The sequence below is a fragment of the Limanda limanda genome, chromosome 4, assembly GCF_963576545.1.
Source record: "Limanda limanda chromosome 4, fLimLim1.1, whole genome shotgun sequence".
Lineage (NCBI taxonomy): Eukaryota > Metazoa > Chordata > Actinopteri > Pleuronectiformes > Pleuronectidae > Limanda > Limanda limanda.
Genome location: NC_083639.1, coordinates 4,222,907 through 4,238,367, shown reverse-complemented (window position 1 = coordinate 4,238,367; position 15,461 = coordinate 4,222,907). Strand labels below are relative to the sequence as shown.

General features: G+C 41.7%; 2 protein-coding genes across 4 annotated transcripts in view; one reads left to right on the top strand and one right to left on the bottom strand.

Moving 5' to 3' along the window:
• Nucleotides 1–3,366: 3,366 nt before the first annotated feature.
• On the bottom strand, nt 3,367–8,306 carry ptgis (prostaglandin I2 (prostacyclin) synthase). Its single transcript, XM_061070448.1, has 10 exons — nt 8,236–8,306; nt 7,636–7,759; nt 7,279–7,454; nt 7,036–7,182; nt 6,812–6,924; nt 6,545–6,720; nt 5,093–5,255; nt 4,603–4,784; nt 4,087–4,238; nt 3,367–3,526 (listed from the first exon to the last, which is right to left on the bottom strand). Exons 1-10 carry the CDS (start codon nt 8,304–8,306, stop codon nt 3,367–3,369), a joined length of 1,464 nt encoding a protein of 487 aa, XP_060926431.1.
• A 5,328-nt stretch (nt 8,307–13,634) lies between these two features.
• Nucleotides 13,635–15,461, top strand: part of LOC132999971 (SLIT-ROBO Rho GTPase-activating protein 3-like) — a 28,346-nt gene continuing 26,519 nt past the window's right edge. For all 3 annotated transcript variants that reach the window (XM_061069779.1, XM_061069780.1, XM_061069778.1), the window contains exon 1: nt 13,635–13,701. In XM_061069779.1, the coding sequence (XP_060925762.1) occupies nt 13,635–13,701 (67 nt within the window). The remainder of the gene's footprint in view (nt 13,702–15,461) is intronic.

Here is a 15,461-nt window from a genome sequence, read left to right as displayed (position 1 = left end):
GAAAAATATTTGGAAAGCACAACTAATACATTGGAATTTGATCTTGTTTTAATCATCATCCTGCAGATAAACCAAGCATTAAAATTGAAATTGAATATCTATATGTTCTCGTCAAAAAACCCTCTTCTGTACATGGCATTTTAATTGTTCCCCCAGACACCTGGAAACTGGCCATGACCACAGCTGAATCAATGCGATGATTAATGAATTAGTCCTTTGAGGGAAAATCATTCAGGAACAGTTTTGATTTTCGTTTTTTATGCAAAAACGTGCAAAGGTCAATGGAGAAAGCTTCTTAAATGCAAATATTTGTGTTTTACATGACGTTACACACTCAACAATAGTTGATAGACGACAATTAGTATTTATTGTCAGCGTTCTTCACTATTTCCTGACATTTTAAACACTGGACAACAAACCGATTGCGACCTGTTGAAATACAATCACTAGGTCCAGCCTCAGTTCTCCGAAGGATGGAATAATATTACCATAGGCTACACAAGGTACATCTTGACACACAGGGACAAACTGCAGCGGTTTGATGAACGACAAATACTAAAAATGCTAATGAAATACAAACTAAACAAATCAGGCACTGAGTCCCTCGCCAGGGCCACAAGATGGAGGACCCACTGTAGTACACATATTTTCCATTAATCAAATAGTTGAGGAATGTTATGAAGAACATCTGGGGCTTTTTGGACTCCTGCAGATCCCGGGGGGGACCCTTGGGGTGGTTGACCACTTTGACTGGTTGTGACTCCACCATTGTTGATATTAAACTATCTTAACTACAAAGACTACCCTGACAGAGTGTGGGTGATCTCCCGCGGTGTGTGTTTGTGTGTTTGTGTGTTTGTTTTGGGTCCCTCCAGCCTCGTGCTCTACCTGTGCTCATTTGTCGCCTGTGCAGTGCAGCGGGTGGAGACACAGGAAACCACAGTGGAGAGTGTGGTACCAAGTGAGCGCTGTCCAGTCTAATGGTGCTGAAACACCAGGACACTGCTGCTCACTCCCTGAATCATGAGCAGCTCCCATGGGGGATGCTGTGGGGAGGAAATCTAAATGATCACATCTCCTCCTCACAGAAGGGGAAAATAACATTCATGTTCACGTCAGGTATGAAAAGGCAGATGTGATCACTGTCACACAAAGTTTCCAACACTTCCCAAACAACATTAAGTCTGAGTGTTATGTCAGCTTACATTAAAAAAAATCACATACAGCACACACATAAACAGGGGGTGTGTGTGTGTGTGAGGATGATGTTGGATTTCAGATGTGAACAAGCAGGCAGAGGAAAACAAATATCGATTTGAAGCAGCTTCCATCTTCCTGTTCCATTGAAATCAAGGTTTCTGTAAACGATGCACAATTACATAAATATGCATTCCCCCCACACTGCAGCTCTCACTGGGGATGGCAACAAGCTCACTGGGATGTTGGATCCTCTAAAACTGCGATGTTGTCAATGCGAATCCCCCATCGCTGCTCAAAGGCTCCATATTGGTGCAGAGTCTGATCAATCTATTACAAATCACAGGTGACATGTGAAGAAGGCTTTTTAGAAGAAAATAAAATACCGTGGTGAGTTGTTGTTGTTGTCATCCTGCACCGAATCGAACCGGCACGTTCCGCTCTGTGGAACAATCAATCCGCTGGAAAACAAACACACACACAAGAAGCAGCAGCGTTTACACAAAAAAAAGGAGGTGCCGTTATTGGTTTACTATGGCAACGGGTCTGAGCCGATGCTTCACCCCCCCCTCTGCCTCCGACATGGCAGCGAGATCCTCAGCACGATCCACCGTCCACCCGCCGGCTCGTCGCTCCGCTGATCCGCCCGGTGATCAACAAGTACCGGCAGGGAGGGAGGGAACCAATCCGGACACACTACCTGTGTTCCCGGTCAGCTGTGTGTGTGCGTGTGTGTGTGTGCGTGTGCGTGTGCGTGTGCGTGCGCGTGCGTGTGCGTGCGTGTGCGTGTGTGCGTGCGTGCGTGCGTGCGTGTGCGTGCGTGTGTGTGTGTGTGTGTGTGTGTGTGTGTGTGTGTGTGTGTGTGTGGATCCGTGACAGCGCTTCCACATCCCATTAACTCCTTCAGCGCCGCTACAACACGCCTCACTATTGTGCAATGCAGACTTTACGGTGTTGGTGTTCAGGATCAGGTACATGCATGATGTCAGGTGCACATGGAGGCTCGAGATGCATATGTGATCCCTTAAGGCACAGAGGCAACAACTTGAGTGAAAACCAGTCAGTAACCTCAATATATGCTCAGGGATCTAAGAACAAACCCTAATGTGGAAATTAGGTCAATTTAGTGCCAATTAATTTGACATGGTTCCTCCACTCTGTCTCCACGTGCAAGGATCTGTGGAAGAATTTGTATTAATGGATCTTTTACCAAAATAAGAGAAGCATTCAATTCAAAACCATTACATAAAAATACTGCATTAAAAGTAAAAGTCTACATTGAAAATCCTGCTCAAGTGGAGCATTAGCTCCAAAGTGTACTTTGGTTTCCTGCAGAAAATGTATGATCATTATGAAACTATTGCTAATATGGTTTTATAGCTGGCCGAGGGTAAGCAAGTGACTGCAGGTGTCCTCTCTGATTTCTGAGATCAGCTGCAGAATGATAGATGGGTTAAGAAAGAAAACAAGCTCTACAAAATCAAATTCATCTTTTTTGGACTTTGGAATAGCAGTTTAATGTATTTGGGCTTCACACTGATAGGTGGGGAAATCCCTCTTAGTAATATTATGTAACTTCACAATGGGTCCAATGTTCCTATTTTGTAATTGGCCATAAAAGTAAGGAACCTCTGGTTTAATTAAAAAAACAAGGCACTCATCTCACATATTTTTCATTTGAATTAGAAACAATATATGTAGCTGTTGGAATGTAGTAGAGTGAATAGTACAATAATTATTTTAAAAGATGGAGCGTTATAAAGATGCATGCTGGATATACTTAATTTAAAGCACGACTACTTTGCTATTGTACTTAAGTACAATTATTGAGAAAATGTACATATTTAGATAATGAATAAAGAACTTTTTGTAAACATCAAATTAACTTTATTGTTTTTTGTGACTTCTGTTTCGTCTTGCCTCTTATGAAGACAGTTGGCAAGAGGAACCTCATGCTGCAGTAAATAATGTGTTTATTTCACACACACCAAAAAAAATACTCCCTCAGTGAAGCTTAAAGTAACAAGGCCATTTGTGGTCAAAAATGAGACGTGTCAAGTTAAATTATTTTATTAAACACAGCAAAGTTAAATATGATATCTACAGTAGGAGCATAGCATAGAATAAATAGTGCTACAGTGCTGACAAAGAGGTTTACTAGTCAACAAGTCATAATTCATACAGCGTCTCCTTCAGTCGGTATCGAACCTGCAGATCTCCGTCCGGCTGCAGCATTCCATAGCCGTAGCGACTGGGATTTACGGGTGGCAGTGAATCCCCCGGGTCACACATCTCCACATCCAGTCGGGTCAAAAGCAAAAACACAAATCTAAAAGACACAAGGGACAAAGTGGTTCAGAAGAAGAGACAAAGCACAGATAGATAAACTTGACTTGTAAAGATTCATTTGCAGATTTCCGACATCTAGAAACTATGTGACAGAGAGTAAATAAACGTAGCTCATAAAAAAAAGCATAAAAACAACTTATTCACAAACTCTCGTGATCAGCACTGAATAACCAGATCCTCCTACATGCGTTTTATGGATTAAAAGGATTGACCTTTAACCTTTGTAACTGGATATGATGTCTGACAAAGTCATGCTCTCTAAAATGCCTGTCCCCTATTACCCTTCGCCTCTTTCATACATTTCATTACTGAGTGTACGCCATTACCCCATTACAGCTTGTTGCTAATGACGATAGAGGACATGAAAGCAGACTGAAAAGATAATAGGGGGGGAATATTATATAACGATGGATTTTTGCTGGTCTGATCTGATAATCGGGCTGAAATTGCAGGAACTATTTTGATCATGAATGCATCATTTAAAATCTAAAAGATACAACATGGAAATTTATATGGATTTATTAATTTTTTTACACTCACTGTTTAATGGTCTTAACAGCAAACTCCTTCCCACTGCAGATGTTTTTCCCCGCCCCCCAAGGCAAGGTGTAGTATTTCAATCTTTTCCCCTCCTTGTAGAACGTATCCTTCACCGTATTATCTTCATTTAAGAAGCGATCGTACTTGAACATCTATAAAGAGGAGACGGGTGGAAAAAAAGATGAAGACACAAGTTACATGGATGGGTTGAGATTTCATCAAAACAGGCTTGATCATATGTGCACAGCTCCATATCTTCTGTTAAAAATAATATGCAGTTATCACATCTAACCATTGAAGAATGTATCTTGCTCGCTTTCAAATCAACTGTTTAATTTGTAGATGTTTAGCAGCCTATCCCAATGGATCAAGTAATCCTGCCTCTGCAAGATTGCCTTGTGCACTACAATAGGGCTTAAAGTATCTCAATGGAGGTTCACAACTATATATATATCGTAATGGTAACGCATTTGTTGTGGGTGAATGGTGTACACTCCTCCTCGACACACAGCGTACCTGTGGGTCTTGGTGGATCTCTGGGTCCATTTGAGGGCTGAGGAAGGGGAACAGACACACTTTGTCCCCCTGTCTGAGAAGGTACTCCTGTCCGTTGGCCATGCGCAGCCTCTTAGCCTGAATCACCTCTCTTCTGATCATTACCGCAGCGGTGAGCCGGAGGGTCTCTGTCAGAACGCTGTCTGCAGAACGAAGAGGACAGCAGAGAGGATGATCTCAGAGGGGTGTCAGTGGGAGTTAAATCAGCGGTGCCCTCGGGGGTCATTTGGAGATGTACAAACATTTGAACAAATATATGAGAAAGGTAATCATCGTTTTATTGAATCTAAGGTCAGACATTAATTGTCAGTGACATCTTTTCAGTGTGATTATCTCATTATTCCCAACAAGTCAAATGAGTCATTCTTTCCATCTGGTTGGAGTGACTAAACCCTGAGGTGGAGGAGTTGAAATGAACGGGTAAAAAGGCGGCCTGCAGCTTTTTACATACCAAGCACAGGTGTGCTGTGTGCTTCCAGTGGGTTGATGGGAGGACGCCGGGGGTTCGATTCCTGGGAAGTAATACGTCTGACCTCTGATTTCACAGCCTCCATGGCCGTAGGATGAGTGAGCAGGAAGCCAAGGAGCCAGAAGGCAGCAGGTCCAGCATTACACTGACAAGAGAAAGGCCCAACTAAGCTCACTCTCAGACCATATTTTATATACGTGGTCAAGTAATGAAAATAATATCGAGGTTTCTGTTTTACTGTTGTTAGCTTTAGAGAAAACACAAGAATTGTAGTTTCCTCTGCAATACCCCAGTCTTCCTGTAACACACACTGTAAGCCATAACCACTCTGGCACCTCTCTCGCTAGCCTCACATCTAATCCCTCTATTCTCTGCAGTGGTGCCCCACTTTCCATCCCAGACTGAAACTGCGTGTTCCAATATCCCAGCAGACATGATAATGCACAAACAAACATGCCGAAGGACCATCAGTATTTCACCACATCAGCGGAGTGGCTGTAGAGGCCTGTGGTGGGGTGGTCTTGCCAAGGTTTCCTCTTGGTTAGATACGCTGGCATTCATGGGGGTACAATTGTAGTTCCACTGAGACTGGCAGGTTAACACGAGACTAAAGCTATTACTACTAAAATGTAGCCTTGATGAACAGAGGACAGAGACAATAAATAACTTGCTGTCTCCCCCAAGTGGCAGCATGGAGCAATCACACCTTGTTGCACCTTGCGGACTTGTCTGGGCTGGTGAGCGACAGTTCTGTAGTGACGCTCACGCATGAGTCACTATTACTTATTCTGAACACTAAGTAAATACATACTTTTTGAACAAAAGGCCTCGTTCATGGGCGAGTAGAGAGTTATTGCAATGTTAGATTCCGCATTCATTCAGTAGAGTTTGATATATTTTGCTTCAGAAACTTCTAACTCCTTTTTCCCAGGTTATAAAACACATCCTCAGTGGAGCTGCTTGGCAAGCGGCAAACCTGACTGACGGTATCAGTTTCCCACTGAATGAAACTGAATGACGTGGGGAAAAAAGAGGAAGCAACTAACAGCTGACTAATACACTCCAGTGATGCATGCATTACATAATTTCCTTACTGAACGAGGATGAAATGATAAGGTGTCACAGAAACTCGTTCAAATGATCACAACAGGCAAAACTGTGCTGTGAGATTACAGGTCGGGACAGGCATGTGTGTGAGACTGGAAGAGAAGAATCCACCGTGTGTCACTTGTGCATTGTTGGCCGTCTGAGCAACGTGTGGAGTGGAATTCAGGCATGCAGTCTGGGTGTGGAGGGTTTGTATGTTTTGGGATCATTGAGTTGGCCTTGTGTGTGTGTGCGTGTGTGTGTGCGTGTGTGTGTGTGTTTGTGTGTGTGTGTGTGTGTGTGTGTTCTTTGCATACATTTGCATGCAAAAGGAAATGCAGCGCTCACCTGTGTGGTCCACAGCTGCAACAGTAAGGCTCTTCTTTGCATTTCTGCATCCACTCCTTGCATCTGCAGGAAGTTCTGGTAGCTCTGCTGCCAGGAGCCCGTCTCTGAGCTCAGGCAGCTCGGAGACAGCAGATCCCACAGTCGCTCCCGGGACGTGTTGGCTGTTTTAGTTTCCCCTAAATGAGACCCAACAGAAGTTTACAAACACTAAACTTTGCTGCCAGTCAACGATTAAACAATATCTATTTTTATTGTCTGCTACCTCACCTCGGCTGAGTGTGCCAACAGCAATTTTGGAGAGGAGACGGTCAAACTTGCAGAACTCTTCATAGACTGCGGTGGCATTGTCTCTCCTCCCAAACAATGTAAGATATCCAGCCCTGAGAAAAAAAATCATTGAAGTTAAAAAAAAAAAAAAAAATCCCAGACTATCACTCCTGGTGGTGTAAACACTGATGTCACGTGATGTACTGCATTTTCCTGGCTGTTACCTGAAGAGCAGGCTGTGACATAAGCTGAAGAGCCCGTCCTGTCTCCACTCCGAGGGGCCACAGGCGCTCTGGTCACTCAGCAGCTGACGTTGAAGGTGAATGTTCATGGAACTGCTTAGCTCAGACAGACCGAGACCTTGAAAATGCCTGAGGAAACCACAAAGATAAAGATGAGGATGAGATTTAAAACAGAGGTTTCTCTTGTCGATTGGAGATCTAGGTTTAAAAAGAAACCTTAATTACAGTTTCATCCATTCCCTCTCTGTTGCAGGCTTGATGCTTGGCAGTTGAAGACTGAAGATCTTTTTCAGGACCTGGCTTCTGCTGCAGGTGAAGTCCAGAAACGCTGTGTCGTTAACCACCTCATCAAAAGAGTTTGGGTCCAGCAGCACTGTCACATACTTACCAAGTACACAGACCTGTGGGGACATGATTTATTTTAATTGTTCAAATATTAAAATTCTGATTAGTTGACTTCTTCTGGTTCCTCTATCCTGATTTTGATATTTTCCCTTTCAAACTAATACATTTGTTGCTGTCCTCTAAGTCAAAATAGCTTGTTGTTGTTATTTGTGTTTGAAACAAAGGTTATTAACTCACTGTGAAGATATCTCCGTGCTTTTCTTTCATCCGGGCCAAAAACTTTGCAGCATCTTTTCCAAACTCGAGTGCGTGCCCCAGCCATGGTATGAAGCCTTTGTCCAGAGGTGGCTCATCTTTCTGTCTGCCAGGGATAAAAAAAGACACTATCATTAAAACAAATATGTGATACAGTTGGTTTATCTACATTTCATTCATTTGGGAATCTCAACCAACAGGTTAGAAGTTTACCTGAACTTGTGCCAAATGAACTTCCATTATGTAATTGAAAAGTCGTACAGTACAAAAACATAAGTGTAAGTCACAAGCATAATTTTGAGTTTTATTGTAGGGTGTTGTTTAAATACACAAAGCTTAATATACACAAAGTTCTCCATGTGTCTCGGTGATACACATTTAAATATGAATCCAGCAGTATCATATTACAGTCAACCTTACACTACAGTAATGGGACACTTCCGTCACGCCTTTCTAAATCATAACATTTGTAAAATATGCTTTTGCAGTAGTTTGCAAATTCAGACTTAAACAACCTCTTAAATGAGCCTTCGCTGACAATGAAACATGTGCAAAGATCAATATATAAGTAAAAGTCTTTACCTTGTGCGAGTGGAGTAAAGGAGAATTAGTATAAGCAGTCCATTAAGCAGCAGGAAGATTGTCCATAACATGTTTCCGTGAAGTCTGATGTCCCTGTTGTGCCAAATGTAATTCATTCCATCGCTGCTGGCAACTTCCTTATATCTGAGCCTGGCCCAGTTTTTAACTACTGCCTGTTAGAGGAGACGGGGGAAGGTGTGGCTTTAGTGAAACAAGGTGTTGCACCACACTCAGTCTACAGCTAAGTAAGCAGCAACACAGTAAATCACAGAAACTGAAAATGCCAGTTAATTATGTCTGTGAGTTCACCTAAGGTCAGACATTTCACAATAACGTTAAAACCCTCGTGCAAAACATTTCAACTGACAACATTTCATTGTGTTTGGAAAAAACCCCTGCCAGTATACGTTTCACAGCAGTTACATCTTCAGGGTAAAGGGACTCATGTTTCATTAAGCGAAATGTGACATCAGGGCTCAAATATTTTATAGGAGGTCCCGGCATTGAGCTTGAAAGCTTCGCTGATGTCACAACTGTATATGACAACACTTAACTTCCTTGAATATTGTGAAATGTATACCTCCTTCAATAAGATGACTTACCCACAGTCAGAGGGTGAGAACTGATCAAAAGACCTGTTGCCCGCTGCCATTTAAACCAATGATACATTTGATTTCAGTAGAGATAAGATCTGTCACCGTTTGAGTTTGGTTTATGCCCATATATGGTTGGATGATTCACACAGTATCAATCACAGGCCTAAGTTATTAAATTGAACCAAGCAAATAAGTAAATATGTAAGTAAGTAAGTATTAAACTAACTAACTAAGTAAGTATTTAACTAAGTAAGTAAGTAAGTAGATAACTTTGTACAGATTAGTCAATGGAGCAGGTTTCTCAGAGCAAAGTCCCAAAGTGATTCACATAGCCTAAATGACAATAACACCTTTAAAGTGATGATAAACAATAAACATAAGCAACAGAAGACAGTGGAAACACAACCAAACTTATAGCCTGTAAATTCTAACCAGTGATATCCTTTCCAACAGAAAGTGTGATGCTATCACTCTGTGCTGTTGTTGTTGTTGTTGTTGATGTGGACAGTGACCAGCAGGGGGCAGGCCTGACAGCTCCGTACCCTTCCATCAGCTGCAGGCAACTACAGCAGTGACACTGATGTGAGTTCAAACTGTTTGTCAAATAAGAGCTGGCCATGTGTAAAGTTCAGAGGAAACTAATAGGCAAATATTTGATTTACCTGAAAAATGACAAGCAACCTCACCAGTGAAATCAGCAGAAATGGATATTCAAGGAATTCTGACAGTGTTTGGATCAAAGTGAAAAAAACCACAGTGACATCAGGCTGATATGAAACATAATATATTTCAAGTATCTACATCAACAATGTTTTGTTTGTTAATGAGACAAAAATAATCACCGAGCGAGGAAGAGCTGAGTGAAAATAATTTAAGACTATTTTACTCCTGAAGCATTAAACATTAGAATTTTTAGAGATGTTAACCAAAGTTATAGCCGTTATTAGCCTCAAGCTAGCACTCATACTTTGCGTACTTGAGTAGCTACAAAAACCTGCAACATTATTTCCCAAGGCAAACATTAACGCTGTAGTCCAGTTCAATTTTCAGAGGGCTGAACATAGGATGTTCCAAATTAATTAAAATCAGATACAAAAAACAATCACATTCACAGATAATGCACATGAAAACAATCAAAAATAGAATATGAGAAAGTTAAGATAATACAATATATGTAATCAAAACTAACAACTTGGTAAACTAAATAGAATGAGATAAATAACAATAAGACAATAAAACATAATGATTCAAGATTCTAAATGTAATTTATTGTAATTTTTTACTTTACTGTATTTCCATACATATACAGGAAACAACATTATTTTTCTCACAAGAATGAAAATTGGATCAACAAACAGATAAAGACAGCAATAAATAATATTTTAAAAAAGTATTAAAAGCCAGAATAAATAGGTGTTTTTATTTGTTTAAAAACCTCAACAATTTCAGCTTGGATCCTGTGGAAGGCTGATGCAGTGACCTGGCTGAAACTCTTAATGTTTTGTTTGTGCTTTGTGGAACAGCAAAGAGAGAGGAACCAGAGGAACTGTATTGCCTCCTTGGTTTGGTTCATGTGTTGATTTGTTTGTTCCATGTGTAGCAGGAAAAAGCTAATGTAGAATAAAGAGTGAAGTAGAAACTGTAAACACAAACACAAGGTATAACTGGCTTTCTCACATACATGTGCCAGTATCCCGCCCCTTCTCAAATTTTCAACGGAAACAAATTGATAATCATTCATATTCTATATAAGTCAATGATATGTCAAATGCAATAATATGAAGTGATGCAAATGTGAAGTAGCTGATATAAGACAAAGATCTTGCAATTTCCAAATAGCGTTGTAGTATAAAAAAGTTAAAGGGTGATTCAATGAATATCTTTTAAAGTCACCCAGGTATAACTGGGATGTTTTTATTGGTTTCATCAATTTAGCTCCATTTGAACAAACTATTTTCTCTCCCTCTTTGCGATGCTGCATTTAAAAAAAGAAAGACAGATAGAAGGTATTTACTGTCAGATGATTTCCATTTAAATCTCTGACAGGCTTATACAGACTTTAGATATCTCCCAAGGGAAGGGAAGGGACGAGGAGCAGTATCAGTCAACAGGAGCAGTGTCTCGGGAATAATGCTGTTATTATGTTAATGGCCCTAAAGAACCTGTTTCTTATAAGGTGGGTGTGGTGCACTGGAAACCACATGATTTAAAACAAACTGCCTGGGGGTTACACACACATCACATCCAACAAAGTGTTTTCTATGCCTCACTTTGTTACACATACGTATTTGACGTCTAGTGATTTAAGCCCTGTTAACCAAATATAACAACAGTTACTGTTAATGATTTCATTGTCGTTCTTATTTCAAGGACTTTATTTTAAATGAAAACACAGGGTGAAACTTTTTGTTTTGCCCTCAGACCTCTGTATAATCATAAAACAGCAAAACAATGAAAAACAATAAATGGAAGTTTTTACATTTCAAATTTAACTCTTTTGAAAACTCAGAGATTCGTTGGCTAGAGTCTGAGGCAAGCTGGTTAAACACAAATACCCTTCTGTGTAAACAGGATTAGATGAAGTATTTGCCTTGATTAAATCTCCATATCATTTTTGAAAGTGATTAAATAACAGAGTAAAATCAACAATGGTTATTATTATAAATTGGTGCAGTGAACAGTACGCATAATCCTGTGTAACTTCACCATAAAGACTACTGCAATTATTGCATTAACTTACCAAGAGGTCTTTATTATCCTCCAGAAGGAAACTAATCCTTTCATGGAGGAACATGTGATGTTCATTCCTCCAGTACAGACCCCTAAGTGGATGGTGTTATAGTTTACACGGCCCAGTTACATACAGCGTTTTCACATCGGTTTCACACCCACCCCAACTATTATTTGGCCCACTTGGATCGGGGACCAACATTTGCACAGGAAATTAGAAGCTGGAGTGAGGATTGCATGGTGAGAACTGATCGATCCTCCTTCAGATTCTGTGCTTGGCTCTCTCCCAGCTTCAACTGTTGTGACAGGCCGACAGTAGCCTGCTAATTTCCTGAGAATTAGGCTCAGAGGCCAACCAGCGGATCAAAATGCAATCTGTTCCCAGATATACTCAAGAAGAAAGGGCTTGATTGTCCCTGTCACATACATCAGAACATTTCTCTGAGACAAAAACATAGATGTAGTTTCGCTCGGGATGTCACAGAAAGTTTTTTGACATTACCTGTCAGGAAACTGCTGAGGTGAAGTGCACTCAGGAGGGAAATACACAGCAGAGTGACACATTGAGCCGTTCTGACTGTCTATGGAGAAATCCTCCAGGATCTATCATACTGCTGCAACAGCAACATCATAGAACAGTTGTAACACTAGTCATTTTGTCGCATCTCAGTTTTTTACCAATTAGAAGCAAAGTTTGAAGATCGTGTCAGTCACGCACCAGAAATCATTTCTCTAACACTCATACTTCTTTCAAAGACAAATGTGTTGCGTGTGTCTTAATACTTTCAACAAGAAAGGTAAGCAATGCTACGTCCAAACAAGGTAAACTCTAGTTTTCTCCCCATGGTTAATTCTACACAGGTTGTCCAAACAGCAGCACAATCTCTCATGTCGCTTTGGATGGACCTATCTACAGTTTACGATGTCATTAGTTGACAGGAACATATTTTACATTATGAACTGAGCAGGAGTTCATCATGTAGAAAAACGTGAGTAATAACAAGGCAGGAACAGGCTGTAACGGCAAATACAGAATGAAGTAAAGAGTAGGCTTTTTTGGGAGAATGAGCACAGGCACTGATTTTGACCTTTACTCAAACATGCCTATTGTGCAAACCCGAGTACATTATTACCACTAACCCTATTTCTGCTGTGTCCCTTTAATATTGGTAATGAGGTAACAAAGCTATAGAGTAGGCTACTGTGGATGGATATTTAGTAAATAGTTGGGGTGACAGCTTCTCACCAATGATCGCCAACATATGCTATGTCACAAAACGGATTTAATTATCACTAAATCTGTGATTAACACACACACACACACACACACCCACACACACACACACACACACACACACACACACACACACACACACACACACACATCTCATTGATGGCAGACAGATTGTTGGATTAATTAAATAATCTAGAGAGAACCACCCGCCCAGCCATGTTCTGCAGCCGGCCCCAGTGTCGTGTTACCACCACAGCACATGCATGTCCACACAGATCCGTGATGAAAGGGCTGGTTGATCATCGCACTCACGTGAACCTCAAATCATCCACGAGAAGAAAAGTGGTGGAGGAAGGAGGGGCTGAGGGGGAGGAGGAGGAGTCTGACATTGACTTTCACATCCATTCAGCCTTTTTTTTCTCTCCTGCAGCAGCAGCAGCAGCAGCAGCAGCATTGAACTTGCAGGGGCTGAAGGGAGGGAGAGAGAGAGAGAGGAAGAGGGGGGGAGCAGACTGTAACGCAGAAGCAGCCACTTCAGGCTTTGTGAAATGAACATCAGCCGTGAGCCCTTTTCGGATTCACAGGGGAAGAGTGTTGCTGCTGCTGCTGAAGGAGGAGAAGAGGAGGAGGAGGAGGAGGAGTGGTCAAGGATCATTAGAATGCACTTCTGAGAAAGAGATCGACTGCGCCCTGAACGCAGCGCAGCGCGGACACATCGCAGCAGAGCCTGGAGAGTGCGTTCAAATCGGCCAAGTTGTGTCGGTGATCCGAGGACTGCGGACCGGACCGAGGCAACGACCCCCCTCCCCGAGGAGTGCACGACCCCCCTATCCCCCAACATGTCATCTCAGGCGAAAGTCAAGAAGGACAAAGAGATTATTGGAGAATATGAGACCCAAGTGAAAGGTGGGTAACGCGCCCGGAGGCCCGATCGTATTGTTATCCAGCGTGTCAAAGGCAGTATTGCGTAACTTTACCACAACCTCTCTCTCTATGGTTGTGCAGCGGGGTGGAGCTGAGTGTGTAGTTGTGGATGACATGCCATTTATATTCCTAACACGTCCCCTCTGGCCCCTGAATTCACCTCGCTCTGATGTTATTGTTTGAATGCAGTAGATGAAGATGTAACTTGGCTGAACCGGTTTCCCTCCACTCGAGATGATGACAGATCCCACAGCGGTTACATGCCTAGCCCTGTACGTGTGGCCGTGTAGACCAGTGGAGCTTCATCATGTGTTTCACTAGAGCTGTATGCATGCAGCCACCAGGGGAATGTACCATATTACCTTGGACCCCCCCCTCCCAACAGACTGGAGGTCATGCACCTCATGCATCTCCTGCAGGATAATTGGAGGCAGCAGCAGCTACTGCTTCCTTGAAAGACACAATGTTTAAATTTGACATTGTGATCATTTGTGTTGGTCGTGCGGACAGAGTGTGTGTGTGTGTGTATTTTCCTGACCCTCCTGCACGGAGTGTGTCATCAGGAGGATGAGGAGTGGAATGCTGTGAGAAGGTCACGCAGCAAACAGTTCAGAGAGTGTGTGAATAATGTATACTGTACGTATGAATTATGGACCATGAAAGGATTCTACTGTCTGCAGCTAAATCTGTGGCTGGATGAAGCAGCCAGGGAGAGGAGGAGAGGCAGGGACACACCGGCCCTGTAGCCGAACACACAGGGCAGGATGTGGATATGGGTGGGTTGTCTCCTCAGCATTTTAGAGTCACTTCAGGCAGGAGCAACTCTGACTCCCTGTGCATCACCTCGTCACAGCTGGATGTCCCCTCTGTTAATCCACCAGGCTTCATTACAGATGGAGTTTAGACCTTCTTTCTACAGGTTGGGCCGATAAAATTACTCAATTCATGCATTTGTCTATTGAAAAGGAAATCAATCAGAAATGACAGCAATTTGATTTTTTAAGTCCTTGTTGCAACGGTGCCAACTCGCTGCTTTGTGATGATGAAATTGAAATAATTAGGTTTTGAACTACATATGCGATTTGAAGATGGCAGTTTGGAAGTTGTTCACAATTTTCTGACATTTTATTTGCTGATCAGTTTGGACAATGATTGAGTGTGGTTGAATATTCAGTGATACAAAAAAGCTGTAGCTGTAAAAGCAGGATGACTCAAGGCTATGGACTTATATAATCAACACAAGGTTGGGTCTGAGTTGTCTATTGAAGATAGAATGAATGAAATTCTGGCAAAATAAGTAAAATCTGTAATTGTTAACATCATCGATTTGCTCAGACTCCAGACGTTTATGGACACTAGACAATGGTCAGAATAAGTCACTGGCATCATAACAGTATGCATTGAATACATTAACCTGAATAAGGTCATACTCGAAATAATCAATAATGGAATTAAGTCATGAGCATTCCGATCGAGTTACATATAAACATATAAACGTCTCAGTTGCATAACGACATCCTCTATTGGAGTTTTCACAGCATTTTGCGACATTGACTTACAGCAGTTAGCAACTACTTGACCACTCATGCCATTGGTTGGAGTGTAATCATGTACTAGGAGGTAACATTGTCATAAGTTATAATGAGACTATCTTAGCATGTTAACAGGAAAATGAATTAGATGATTTATTAGCAACCCATACAAACATCATAATCTAAATAATGTATTTCTCAAATTAAGGT

Coding starts and splice junctions, on each gene's coding strand:
- ptgis (XM_061070448.1), bottom strand. CDS start 8,306: ATGTTATGGACAATCTTCCTGCTGCTTAATGGACTGCTTATACTAATT. Junction 7,760..8,235: donor CTTTACTCCACTCGCACAAG/GTAAAGACTTTT, acceptor TATCCCTGGCAG/ACAGAAAGATGAGCCACCTC. Junction 7,183..7,278: donor GAGAGGGAATGGATGAAACT/GTAATTAAGGTT, acceptor TGGTTTCCTCAG/GCATTTTCAAGGTCTCGGTC.